Source organism: Podarcis raffonei, chromosome 5 (genome assembly GCF_027172205.1).
Source record: "Podarcis raffonei isolate rPodRaf1 chromosome 5, rPodRaf1.pri, whole genome shotgun sequence".
NCBI lineage: Eukaryota > Metazoa > Chordata > Lepidosauria > Squamata > Lacertidae > Podarcis > Podarcis raffonei.
In genome coordinates, this window is record NC_070606.1 from 51,417,961 (window position 1) to 51,432,980 (window position 15,020).

A 15,020-nucleotide genomic window follows, 5' to 3' on the forward strand; every position below is an offset into this window, starting at 1 on the left:
AAACTGCTTATCTCTGATGTACACATATTGCTATTTTTAGAAGTGAGAATTTTCACTCACAAACATAGGAGCATGTTTTTAATCTGGCCAAGGGAATGGCGTGGAAGATTAAACTTGCATCTAATTAATCTTTACATGAATTTTAAAATAAAAAAGAAATTATATCTGTTCCATTTGTATTCTATCAGATTAATAATGCATGGAAAATGAGACTGGTAAAAATTATATATAATATATGTTAAGTGCTTTAATTATCTAGGAGCAGAAATAATGTAACATTACAGTCTTCAAAATAAAGCAGATTGTTAATTTTTATGTAAAAAAAATAAAGATAAATTATGCAAAGTGTCTAGCATTACATTCATGACTGTCCCAGTACACACATAGTTGATTTCCATTTCTATATTATGTGACAAGAAAATATAACCATTAGAGGTAATCAATTGAAGTGACTCATGGGGCCTACACATTTTAATTCAGTGATATAAAGAAGAAACACAGCCTTTAAACAATTCAATACTTCTTCCCATAATAAATTAATACAGAACTCTCTGTATTAAAGTTGTAATCAAATTCAAACATATTTGAAATATCGATAATGCAGGCAGTTGAAAGAAACAAAATAGGATGTCATGAGTAAAGATGTGTGCTTAAGCAAAATTGGCTGAGGGGAACTGGTCTACATTGCTGTTCTTTTCACTTCAGAAACCAAGCCCTAGGCCAACCCCAGCCTCTCTCACCACCAAAGGAACACAAGTGAACAGCAAAGAACCTGCACAAGCAACGCTGACACCAAACTCTACATATAGTAAGTAAAATAGAAACACCCATCTTCCCCCCCTCCACCTCTTTCCCCCTTTTCTTCCTAATGTCTCAACAAATGAAATGGATTTGTAAAAATGTTACATGGGGGGGGGAATACGAGAGAGAGACATTGCACACACTTTTGTAAATCAACAAAAAAAGAAAGAAAGAAAGAAAGAAAGAAAGAAAGAAAGAAAGAAACCAAGTCTACAAACCAACACTGAAGTACATAGCAGGAAACTTTTAAGCAAACAGCAATTTAAGGAAAGGCTTTCTTCCTGTCATATTTCTTCAGCTCAGTCTAATAAAGTCCTGCTAACGAGGCTGTGCCAAATGTAATAAAGCTATTCTATATATTTTTGTAAGTCACTGTGAGTTGCCTGTGGCAAAAAAGTACTAATAAGTTTAATAATATAATCTGAAACTTCATATCAGGACCCACTTTATGTGTTTTCAAAAACATCTGGGTATATGCTGATTTCAAATATCAAAGAACTATTAGAAAAGACTGGGTCACTAACAGTAGGCACATTTTCCTACTCCCCAATATAAACAATAACTTTTACTAAGAAAATTCAATAGGATTGTGAGAATGCCAAACGTGGAGGTTTTCCAGATCCTGCAGTGCTCTTTGTAAGAACATACAAAGAGCACTGCAGGATTAGGCCATAGGTCCGTCTAGTCCAGATGCCTATGGGAAGCTCGCAAACAGAACCTGAGGCTAACAGTGCTCTCCCAATAGTGGAGGTAGCATATAAATATTGTGGCTACTAGCATCATAAATTTAAAGCCATCCAAGTTGGTAGCCATCACTACATCTTGTGGGAGTAAATTCTACACTTTAACTATGTGCTCTGTGTGATGAATTACATTATTTAGTCTACTGTGAATCTTCCAGCATTCACGTTATTGGAAGACCCCAACTTCCAGTATTATTAGGGGGGGGGGAATTTCTCTCTATCCACTTCTTTGACCCTTTGACTCTATCCACCCTTTCCACTCTACAACATGCATTCTGGAGACAACCAGAACTGCTTGTGGAGACTAGTGATCTGATATAGGTCTAGCAGCACTTAATGTGTTCAGGCACAATAATTTTTCCCAGAATATTGATAGCAATGTATATCTCACTGAAAGCAATGCATATCTGATAAGATGGCATTCACACTCAGATGCTCATTCCAGCATGAATTTTGAGGTGCATATCCAATTTGCACCTGTTGCCCCTGATCCAGCTGTTAACAGAAACACAGAAGCTTGCTTATATAGATGGATCTCTTTAGATTGGAGCACACATTTGCTATATTGTTCCTATTCCTTTCAACTTCTCAGCTGGTATTTTCTATAGCCTATATCGTTTCAGAAACCTCCCTTTCCTCCCATTTGTTACTAATCTCATCCATGTGGTTACATTCCCATATTCCTGAAATCCACCTCAATCGGGGGGGCCCCTCAAAAATCTACTTTTAGCTATTTGTCTTTAAGATTACCACATATTATGACATCTTTCTTTGTGTCCAAGAAAAAACTACATAGCATGTAAAGTACTATATTACTGAGAATTACTATATTACTGAGAAAACTCTAATGCTTTCATATAATTAAACTGTATATTTTCAACATCATTGTGATATTAAATTTTTATTTATTTATTTTCATACATTTATATTCCACATGTCTTCTGTCATAGAACCTCAAGTGGCATTCATGTGGTTTCTAGGCAGTCACCAGAACTAGACCTGCTTAGCTTCAGCAAGGTGGTATGAGTTATAAGTCAGACCATACCTGGGACATGCATTCTAACATGCAGGTCAGTTACATCTGGGTATAACAGTAGTTAACGAGTATTTCATTCAGACTTCAGGAACTATTTATGGGAGAACCAATTACACAGAAAACTCTTTGCCTAATCAACTTCAGACACATTAGAATGATGCAGCATGCAAGAAAGACACACCCACTGGTCAATGCTGACAGAAATACCTTTATTTATGGAACTGGTAAGTGGTAAAGAAGGGATATATTTAAGGAAAAGACCTGCCAGGACTGGAACCCAAAGTGGAAATAACAGAATTTGGAGAAGGTGTGGACTTTATAATGTATTGAATTTTTGGTGTTATCCACAGGTTTTTGTGGATGGTGTTATTTCCACTTTAACAGCACAATAGCAATAGTTCAAAGAGCAGACATTACTAAACAGTTGTAAACAGTTGCATCCTATTTATATAACTGAATAAAGGAGAGACTTGAATTCCTGTTGTTATAAGCCTGAAGCAACAACAAATTGGTTTTGCTTCCACAAACATTCCATATTTGTATCTATCTCAATGCTGTTGTGATAAAAATGTGGCCTGTCCTATTGTAGCAAAAATGTCTTAAAACTAATTTTAACATAGCATAACACATTTTAAAAATGAGATAATGTAAAATAATATTAACAATGCTTTACACATTAAGCCTAGAATTCTTACATTTCAAACACTGACTCTTACATATAATACTTACCTATGTCATAGGCGAGGAAATCAGCAGAAAAGCACTTTGCACCATTACTTAATGAAGTATCATTATGGGTGTTTCCACCAAAAATTAACATAGCTCCACTGATCAAGACAGCTGAATGGAGATATCTTGCAAAACCACTCTCTTTCAGAATTGTCCTATTGTGCGGGTGGAGGAGAGAACATATATGTAAGGATGTATATATGGATTTAAGAAAAAAATTACAATGGTTTCATTTAGTCCATTTCCAGAGAAGGAACATGGCAGACTGAACCTCTTTTGTTGGCAGGCTGCCAACAGAGATAATTATGTGGTTATTAATGATAGCCAGGCATAAATCTTGGCTAGCAAATTCACTCTGGAGATAAGAGTGAACAGAGGATTAACCTCTGATGCTCTGAAAAAGCTGTTTTCTACGTTGGGAGACTGAGAAGCTCTCAATTCCTAGGGGGTGAGCACAGGGCTTTTTTTTCTAGAAAAATAGGTGCCAGTAAGGGAAATTCTTACAATAAGTGCCACAATTTTAAACAATAACAATAAAGAGGTAGTGGTACTGCGTACCCTTGAGTACCTCCTGAAGAATAAAAAGCACTGGGTGAGCAACGTATGAGCAGAGGAATCAACACCTTGCCCAAAAGCCATGTAAGAGCCCTGAGGGGCATGGTGTCCCTTTCTCAATTTGGTTATAGCAGGAATTATCCTTTGCTATTTCCTAACATGAAAAATCAAATAATGTTACATTCATTTTCAACTTGAAAAAAAGAATCATACCACGTCCTGCTGTTTACTTCGTATCTGTAAAGATCGTCAACCAATCCATATTTATTACCAGGCAAAGCTTTGTATCCACCATGAACATAAACTGACTTTGTTGTCTCATCATAGACACTGGTATGGCCATATCCACCTTGTACAATTGCACCTTTTGTTTCAGGAACAAGCCAAGAATTTGACCCTTGGAAAGAAAAAAAAATATAGCAAAAGAAAAAGGGAAAGAAATCAAATACAATGTTACTCTCACACCATAGAGTTCTTTCATCAAGTAATTAATTTAGAATAATTATGAAACTTGATGCCAAACCCTGTCTACATTACTTTATCCAAGTACTTCAGATATATATTCATCTTAATGCATTTAAAACATTAATTCATATTAACTATCAAATTTATTTAGCAATTAAAGCAGCATGTGCCCTCCTCAACATCTACCTTTACCAGGTACTGTCTTCACCAGTTACTATGTGTAAGAAGAGAGTTCTCTACATATGAAAGATGGACAAAACTTATTAGGTCCTTGGCATTAGTACTGTTTAGAATAAATAGCTAGAATGCAGAGGATTCTCCGTTAGGCTGCAATAACAGAAGAGGAATCACAAAATTGTAGAATTGAATTGTCCTTTGTAATTGTCCTTTGTAAACATGCATTGGCTTATATGGGCTTTGTACAGGTGAGTACTTACAGTGATATACAGTGGTACCTCAGGTTACATACGCTTCAGGTTACAGACTCCACTAACCCAGAAATAGTACCTCAGGTTAAGAACTTTGCTTCAGGATATGAACAGAAATCGTGCTCTGGTGGCGCAGTGGCAGCAGGAGGCCCCATTAGCTAATGTGGTGCTTCAGGTTAAGAACAGTTTCAGGTTAAGAACAGACCTCCGGAACGAATTAAGTTCTTAACCCGAGGTACCATTGTATCTTAGATTCTTTTTCTATATGATATATTATATTAACTTAAACATTGACCAAATTGTCCTGTTATATAAAAGTAAAGAATTCGTCATTCTCTGCACTATTTTAAAGCAAATGTAAGTATATTCACAATTTTGTACTGATTTCCAGAAGCAGTGTTTTTGGTGGCCCCATTATTTCCTTGGCCTTCCCAGCTTTACGGGAACAAGAGTTGCATTTAAAGAAAACAATGGTTCCATTTCAGTGTTAATATTTGCATCCCCACATTTTCCTCCAAAAGAAAGCTCGAAGTCATCTAGCAAAAACATACAAAACCTATACAGTAATATAAAAAGAGCAATTCAACACATTTCACAATCCAACTAATACTGTGTCGCGAGAGCTGCAAAATTGATTATATGCCCTCACCTCGGACACCGATTCTGGGCAAGAGGAACAAGGACAGCAGTTGCAGATCTCAGAATACACTGAGGTGGCTGTTGAAGGTACAGTGTACAGAACAATTCCTGCCACTCCCCAGAAGAGGAAGAGAAGTGTGTTGGCAGCAGGTGGCTCTCTACTGAGGGGGCAGAGGCAATAGTATACAGAGGTAACAGATTGTCCTGGGAGGTGTGCTACCTTCCAGGTGCAACGAGGCTGGTTATGTTTTCCTTTTCTTTGATAGGGTTCCTTCTTCACACTAGCATTAGCATATCTTTGCATATTGTTTGCGTTTCTAATCAAAAGCTAAAATGTGCATATCAGCGGGCTGATAATCTTTTAATAGGGAGTTTTATAAGCTGCAGTGATGCTGTCAGAAGTAAACACTACTTATTCCAAGGTAACTATCAATACAGTTACAGTCATGAGATCCTAATAAAGTGAGCGTGATGGTGGGTGGGTGGGTGTAATAATAGATCAATACAGCTGCCTACATATTTGGACTCTCCTTGCAACATGGATAAGGATTTTCCTTGGGAGATGGCTATTGCGGCTGTCATCATGAGCTCCTGCACTTCAATTTTTATCAATACACCAGTGGGAACACAGTATCATGAGTACGCATACAGCAACAATGCAAGTTGGAAGATAACACTCAGGAAAGAGAGCATTTGTTTTCTGAACACATGCCAAAAAAGCTCATAATTACCAAGCTGAGTCTGAATCAAGCCAAACGGAGTTTGCCTAGTTTGGATCTCTAAAGTAGAGACAAATATTTTCATATGACCAAGATGAATAAGCCTATATGCATATGAAGCATTGTACTGTTTTCCATTTTGCATTCTTTCACTTCAGCAACATGTAATATAGCTAGTTTTATAAGGTTTATGTGCCTTTTTGCTAGTGAATTCTTCTTAAGTATAGCAGCAGGAGAAAAGATTATGGGTAAAATGAACTACATAGAGAAAAGAGCTATAAAAGAAACTTCTTAAGAAGTCTCTGTGTTTGTTGCCATTCCCATCAATATTGTTGAGCTATGTGAACTCTGGCACTGGAAATCATAGCTAAAAGCTAGCCTGGAAATGTGTTGTTGTGTTGTCTGTCATACTGTGAAGTAGCACCTTGAATATTAATTTACTCAGCAAAATTGTAAGATGTAAAGAGTATTTTCATTAAAATCTGAAAGCTGATTTAGCAACTTTACAGAATGACTTAAAAGAAGTATTCAAAGATTATTTACATTTTATGCTGCAAGGCTTCAAAGTCTGTAGATTCTCAGTCTACTAGAAACAGGTGGATAGCTTGAGAGGCAGTGACTGTCTCAACAACTTCCAAATTTGTCTCCTTCACCATCTATAAAGCAGCCTCATGTAATTAATTAATTGAATTTATAGCTAAACCTCTAGTCAAAAAAAGGCTAGCAGTACACAAAAACTAGACAGTTCCTGCTGTCAGGTTCATAGTCTAAAGCAGTGATGGCCAAACTTGTCCCTCCAGCTGTTTTAGGATTATAGTTCCCATCATCCCTGACCACTGGTCCTGTTAGCTAGGAATGATGGGAGTTGTAGTCCCAAAATAGCTGGAGGGCCAAGTTTGGCCATCACTGGTCTAAAGAGACATAAGTGGTATTAGAAACACTTACATTAACTACTTCTTAGGAAGAGGCCTAGAAATAATTCCCGATTGTTATTCTATGAACATGCTTGTTTTCTCTTTCAAAAAGGTACTTATAACTGTTAAATACAGCTCGGATAAGAATGCACAAGAATCTAGTCTACACACTTCAGATTTCTTAACTACGGACTTGACATCGCCTCATATCCTAAGTGCTTTCCTCTTCTTTTAGACAAAACTCATATCCCTGCTATTTATACCACAGTGAGATAGCTTATCTCTCTCAGTAATTTTCATTTTGAGACATCACCTAGTATTTTACTTGATCACATTAGTCACTGATGTCTCCACAGATAAACAAGCCAGAACACCTAACCAGCCCAAGAACCAGCTCAGCATAGCTCTAACTCGGTCTCCTGTCTAAACCCGGAATACACACAATGAGATACATAGAAACAGACCAGTATTTTTAAAATGTTTTAAATTGTGTAGCCTTCAATGTGGGGTTTCTCAGGGCTCAATTTTATCCCCTGTGCTGTTTAACATAATGAAACCACTAAGTAGCGTCATCCAGAGTTTTGGAGTACGTTGTCAGCAATATGCTGATGACATGCAGCTCTACTCCTCCTTTACATCTACAGGTTTGGCAGTGGATGAGCCAGACTATGATCTTGCCTCAGTAATGGACTGGATGAGAGCCAATAAACTGAGGCTCATTCCCGGTAAGACTGAGGCATTGTTAGTGGGCAGTTCCCTAGACTGGATGGATGGGAGGTTGCCTCCTCTTGATGTGGTTACACTTCCTCTGAAGGAGCAGGTACGCAGCTTAGAGGTACTTCTCGATCCCTTGATGTCACTTTTGGCTCAGGTGGCATCGCTGGTGTGGAGTACCTTCCATGAGCTTCAACTGGTGACCCAGCTACATCCCTATCTGGACCAGGAAAGCTTTACTTCTGTTGTCTATGCTTTGGTAATTACTGCAATGTAATTATATATGTGGCTGCTTCTGAAGATGGTTTGGAAACTTTATTTTATGGAAAAATTTCAGTGGACGAACAAAAACAAAAAGGTGGTTAAAACTGTAATACAATATAAGATATGTATATAAGTAGTGTTACTATTCCAATTAATATATAATTATTAAGAAGTCACAATAGTTTCTATAAATGTATTCCAAATATCATGCACAATTTGCGTCTAAAAGCAATCTATTCATATGTTGCAAGAGTTGTCATATCTTCTATCCACTTATTCCTGTGAATCAATATCAGTATTTTTGCAGAAGTAAGGGCATGAAGTGTCCATCTACATTGACCAGCTGTCAAACTCCATATAATTGTTATGTGGCTTAGGATAATATTATCATCTGACTTTTTTAAAAAAGCTCCCAATTATGTATTTTGTGTTGTTGTTTTGTATTTTTATGTTGTGAACCACTCTGTGATGTTCAGATGAAGTATTTATTATAGATTCCTGAAGCAACAAAATTGGCATTAGTTTCCTTAATGCAGTATCCTAACATCTGAATCACAGAAAGGTAAGTTACAGTACTTGCCAACTAAATCTAATTTTAAGCATATTTGGTGGAACTGCCCTATAATAACTCTAGGAGAAAAATTTTATTTGCAGTGCTAATAACTGTCAGGAACGTCCTATACGCGAGTAGGAACCCAATAGAGACACATGCCCGACTGGCATGTTCTCTCCCTCCTGGTCGTTCGTTCGGGAGCTTCAAAAGCTTTCTCTAGCCCAGACATCACAGCAACTGATACCAAGAGGCATCAGCACACTTTAGGATCCTGCAGAGTGTTGGCAGTTCGCGTGACAGACTCAGCAGCACAGCATTTTGGCTAAACTACTTTATTTACATATAATACACTCGGAGCATTCTGACTCAGCTCCTCCTTTCTCATCAGACAGCAAAGAGAAAGAACAAAGGATAATAGTCCTACATCATGGAACACAGTAATCTAAACATCCTGTCTCCGTCACTTCGCACTATATGGAATGAAAACATACACCATCATGTGATAAAACAATCCCATGACTGCAAGCATGGGGCAAGAATCCTAACAATATCACCACATTTCTCTACGTACATCCTATTGATTGGTTTTAAAGGAAAGCAGGTAGATTCTAGACCTAAAGAAATGGTTTAGAACAGGCATCCCCAACCTGCAGCCCTCCAGATGTTTTGGCCTACGACTCCCATGACCCCTAGCTAACAGGACCAGCGGTCAGGGATGATGGGAATTGTAGTCCAAAACATCTGGAGGGCCAAAGGTTGGAGATACCTGGTTTAGAATTTACTGACTGCAACGAGGATTTTGTTTGCTAGAAGTAGGAGGTACAATGTTGCACCCTTTCTGAAGGAATGGCTACATAAAGATAAGAGATAATGAAATAAACTGAATATGTATGCTTAAGAGAAGAAAACTATCTATGTATGTATGTATCTTCAAATGTATGGGGCCCTTTACTAACCCTGAAGAGGGATGTAATTTGGACACTGATAGAAATAAGAGCTTTTCCTTGTTACTCACTCTTTTCCAGATTTAAGTTTATGGTCAAAGTAGGTGGGCAAAACTATATATCTATTCCATTAGAAGCTCTCATATTCTTTATTTAAGAACACTATATTGCATGACTATAATGTTCTTTGGAGAAGAAATCTAATGATGTAATGGTTTATGTTTCTTATATCGGGGGGGGGGAATATCCACTTGAATTTTATCTATACCATGATATGGTGCCTTTCAGTATGTACTTCATTTCTTAAAATATTTTAAAAGAAATTATACTGCACATTTAAAGGTTTGGACAGTTTTCCAAAAGTTATACAAAGCTGAAGTACTTTGTTGGGAAGTGCTTAACTAAAGCATTATTGTTAAGATAATTGGGTTTGTCAAGTGCAAAAGAAAAGGTCATGTGCTGCCCCATTCCTAATCATCTCTGTCAAACAACATCAGGCATTACATATCCAGCATTTCCCCTGCCATTTCCATGAGACTAAAACTAGTCTCAACTGTGGTTAAATGTTTACATTTATTAAAACTAACTCATAACCATCGTTTGGCTCATTTTGAGTCTTAGTCTAGTGTGACAAGAAAATGAGCAAATGTTTCAGAAGTATAGTTCAGCAACATCAAAGCTCTTGATAGAAAGTTTAGCCTGCTTAGAAAGTAGACCAGTTTAGGTCAAAGCCAAGTAATACCAATGTCATATGCACATATAACCTATGGATAGCCAAGAAGAACTCCCAAAAGCCACCATAAGAACAGAAGCAACTAAACAGGCATGATCAGTAGACAAACACCAATGAAAGCATTAGTACTGATCAATCTGGATTCAGTCACCTGTTTATTTTTCCTTCCTGTCAGTTTCTCCCCCTTCCCAAGTCCTTATTTAAAAATATAATTTAAAAAGAGAATCATCAGAGTAAGGTTTCAGCTTTGTACCTAAATATTAGCAACCATGTGGCCTGACAGGTCTCCCTAGTGAAGTGTTCCCAAAGTTGCAACACAACCACAGAGAAGCCCCTGATCTGAGAATGCCCTTTATAAAGGGAAAGAACTGAGACTAAGGCATCCCGAGTAGATCAATAAGCAGGGATAGGGAACTTGTGACCCTTCAGATGCCACTCATCTGCTCTATCCAGCATGGTCAGTGGTTAGGGATAATGTGGGTTTCGATTCACCATCCCCATCATAAAGGAGTATCATATACAACTATATGTGTGCTTTAAACATTGTCTCAGAGTATATATAAATGATATTGGTGACTATATAAACACTTATTTCTTTCTTATTGTGTGGATCCCCTTCTCTATTGATATACTTAGACTAACAAACAGCTATTGGAAGCATCTCAATTTCCTCCAAGTTGCATCTGCCCTCACCAGGTAAAAGCTAAAAAGCTATTATATTTGAAACAGAAATTAAAAATTGAGAAGAGGTTGATAAACGTTTCAGCAGGAGTTTCTGCTACTTGGAAGTCTAGAATTGTGTTTATGCTTTTGAGGTGTTATCATCACCTCTGGGTCTGATACTAGAGCAAAGGAGCTTCCTTTTGCCCTTTCATTCTGTTATGAGAATTATGGCTTTGGTGGGGAATCTATAAATCTCAGGAGGGGAATTGTGTGGATGGTTTTACTAACTTGAACCATAAAGCTTTTCTGGGCTAGTCCACAGGGAAATTTATTTTGCTTTAGGTTAGCAATACCTCATAAACTCTCTAAGAATCTCAATGTGAGTCTCAAGGAGAATATAATATTATTGCTTTGCTTTAGCTAAAGCAAGACAGTGCTTTTGTATCTTGGAAAAATTCTGAATAAAGCCTCTACTGGACTGACTTGTTTGAATTTGTAGCAGACTGGCGTCTGCATTCAGAGCCAATTGAAGCGTCTTTTAAAAAAACTATCCAAAAAAACCTAAGAGCATTTTTGGCTCTAAGCAGATACTCCTCACCACCCACCTCTTGCAGGAGAGTAATGTATGCTGCTTCTGCCCTCCCACTGAGATTTTGCCAAAATGCTCTAGGGGAAAATATCTAAGGGAAATGTAATGATAATTAGACTTTGAAGTTCATTTTGGCAACATTCTCCTTCCAAACACTCTCCCCCAATGTATTTTACACAGTAGTGGAAAGAACAAGTCAAGGTGAAAATTCTATTATAAAACCCTCTTTTTGGATAGGCAATTTCAAAATGAAGGATCACCAGTATGTTTTTTAAGCTGTGAAGAACCATTGTGCAATCCTCACTACTGGAATCCATTTTCTCATATGTGAGGTATGAGTAGATAGTAGCTACACACAGAATCAAGTCTAGCAATTATCAACAAATGGAGGTATAGTTTAAGAAGTGTAAAATGTCTCAGGTAACAGTTCATGTAAGAACTCTCTCAAGTGAACAAGATATAGTATGTATATGGACCAGGAAATGTGCACAATTCCCTCTTAATGGAACAATTATGTGCATGTTCTCCAGGAGTCTGCGAATATGCACAGTAGCTGGTTGTTAGGCACATTAACTGCTTTGTGATGATACTCATTGGCACAGAGTGGCACCCACTTTTTCTTGCTGCCTTTGGGAGCCACTTTGTGCTGGCATCATGGCATCAATGGCACTTTTATCAAACTATAAGTATCAGAACTTTTTTTTTTTAACCCACTTCCTATGGACCTCAGCAGACATGTTCAGTGAACCTTTGCATTCTGCCTCTGTAGGATTTCTATCTGTGGGGAAGTATGGGTTTTGACCTCACCACATGTGTGCGCTGCGTCTATCTTTGCCATAGGAACACAGGAAACTACCTTATTCAGAGTCAGACCAATGGTTCACCTAGCTCACTATAGTCTACACTAACTGGTAGCAGTTCTTAAGCATTTCAGGCTGAAAGGCTTTCCCAGGTCTGCCTGAAGATGCCAGGGACTGAACTTGCTCTACCACTGAGCAACCATTCACTCCTACAGAAGAAGTAAAGAGGTACATCCAGTAATACCAAGGGATAAGGGGCAGGATTGTCCCTGTCAGCTGTGCCCCAGATTCAATTTACTGGACATAGGAACGTAACACAAATAAAGTAGGAACAGAGATAAAAATGAACATATTTCCTTTCAAGGATTTATTTTTCTAAACAGGACCAAACTGTGCTTTTACAGTAACTATATCTATCAGAATTCAGATTTTCCTGATCTGTTTTCTGTGTTGCCAAGTTCCAAAAAAAGCAGGTTGTATTGAGTTAAGAGTCACCATCTGGAATTTTATAGTTTAAAAATGATCCTACAGCTGCAGCCCTGTAGATAAATGCTGCCTGGGAATTCACAAAAGTTTACTACAAAATGTATTCAGCTTTAGTGGAAATAAGGTTTGGAGGTGAAATGAAACAGGAGGATTATCAACTTCAGAAAATGAACTACATAGTATAGACCAGATCCTACAAACTAAAGCTTTATAAAATGAATCCATGCTTACATAAATACCCAGTGGCATTTGTAATAAAATAATTCCTGGCTACAATGCTTGTAACAGCAAAATGTGCCCTCCATTATAAATTTCTCATTAATATTTGATGTAGACAATCTATTATCATTATATAGAAACACAGAATTTTGAGATTAATCCTGAATCATAACAATAGCTAACAGTACAAAATGCATTTTGCCACCACACAAAGCTTAAAGCCATGAACTAAAGTTTATTAAAATCTGCTCTGGAGTAGAATCTGTTTTACTAATCCTCTACTAATATATTTTTAACATTTTAAAGGAAGTCATAAAATGGAAACAAGTCCTAAACACCTTCCCCAGCAATAAAATATTCAATGAACAGTGAAATTTTCATTTTAGTTTCTAAGTGAAGCAGAAGCCCTCTCTGTAATCTAGCTAACCATATATCTTACATACATTCGAGTCTGGAATTCCTCCAAGTACTTAGTACTCAGAAATATAAATTTCCACAATGCTGACTATTAATGAGCAATGCAGTGTCACAATAAGAAGTTATTATGACATGTTTCTCATTTTGCTTCATCATGTGTATTACAATGTCTACATAGTAAACTATACAAAGTATATTTTTGTTTCTGACTTTGTATAAGAGCTCAACTCCTGTCTGGCTTGTAGAGACCGTAGGGAATTGATGGCTCCAGTATTAGTTGTCAAGTCTTTCTTCAGGTGCAGAATTTCAGTAGAGATTAAAAGAAGCTAATGTTAGCTCTATGCTCATGAAAACAATATTTGATGTTAACAGCATGAGAAACTCTACAGCTATGTTCCAGCTCCATTTTAAACAAAGCCAGTGCAGCAGAGCTAGGAGGCTAGTATAAATCCATATACTATTTGAGTAGTATTCAACTAACTTAATCAGAGTAGAACTATTGAAATTAATAGACCTAACTTAGTCATGTTCAGTAATTTCAATGGGTCTACTCTGAGAATATGAATATGAATATGAGTGTGTGTGTGATTTCTATATCTATATCACTTCTGAACCCTTCCATCTACTCTGTCTCTTTGGACTCCCCAGTCCTAGCTTAGGTAGACATAAAGTTATTCTCCCTCCCCCCCTATAACTCTGTAGCAGAAAGTCACCCAATGACATTAATGGTAAAATAGATTCACGACAGAGAAAATAAAGCCCTTCTTCACAAAATGAATAACTAAATATTGTAATTCACTGCTGCAATGGCTGCATCCACACAATCAAATCCTAGCTGAATAAGCCAGGATATGCAAAAGTTGCATATACCTATAGAAAATATTTGCTGCCACTTTATTTTTAACCTTTTACATGAGCAGAAAAACAGGCCGGAAGCCACGGCTTACCACGGCTTCCTCTTATATGTGTACCAGAAACTACAGTTTGTGGCTTCCACACAAGTCAAGATTTTGAAATCAATTTCTGAACTCTGGATTGTTTGGAAATCATTAACCATGGTACCCAGGTCACATAAAATGGGAAGCTATAGTAAACTGCACATTTCTAGTTTATCATACCACTTCACAGAAGCAAAGCAGCAGCTAAGGGGTTGCATGCACATGCGCTGTAATATCTGCTTCTGAGGACCTACTTGCTGGTGAAAGCTATTAGCTAGCTGGCGGGCACAAGGGAGAGAGGGCTTTTTTGGCAGTTGGGATCTGACAACCTCCTGCAAGCTTTTAACTGGACATTAAAAGCCTACTATTTACTGATGCCTTCCCATCATGTTAATCGAACTGCTGTTATTGCATTATTCTATTTTGTTATTTTATGGGATGGGCTGTGTTGTTTTAATACTTTTTGCTGGCAGTTTTTATTTAGTTACCATATTATGGTTGTGGTTTTAACTTTTTTGTTTTATATATTGTTATAAATTTGTTTTTCAAGCACCTTATAAGTTATCCTTAAAAGGCAGGGTACACATTCATTAAATAAATAAAACACAGTATTTTTCGCTCCATAAGACGCACCTGACCATAAGACACACCTAGTTTTTAGAGGAGGAAAG

General features: G+C 37.3%; 1 protein-coding gene across 4 annotated transcripts in view; it reads right to left on the bottom strand.

Annotated features, from left to right (window-relative positions):
• The window catches only part of ATRNL1 (attractin like 1), a 498,126-nt gene that overhangs the window by 394,538 nt on the left and 88,568 nt on the right, over positions 1-15,020 (bottom strand). For all 4 annotated transcript variants that reach the window (XM_053389095.1, XM_053389093.1, XM_053389094.1 and 1 more), the window contains 2 exons: positions 4,078-4,261; positions 3,310-3,464 (listed from right to left, as the gene is read on the bottom strand). In XM_053389095.1, coding sequence (XP_053245070.1) covers positions 3,310-3,464; positions 4,078-4,261 — 339 coding nt within the window. The remainder of the gene's footprint in view (positions 1-3,309; positions 3,465-4,077; positions 4,262-15,020) is intronic.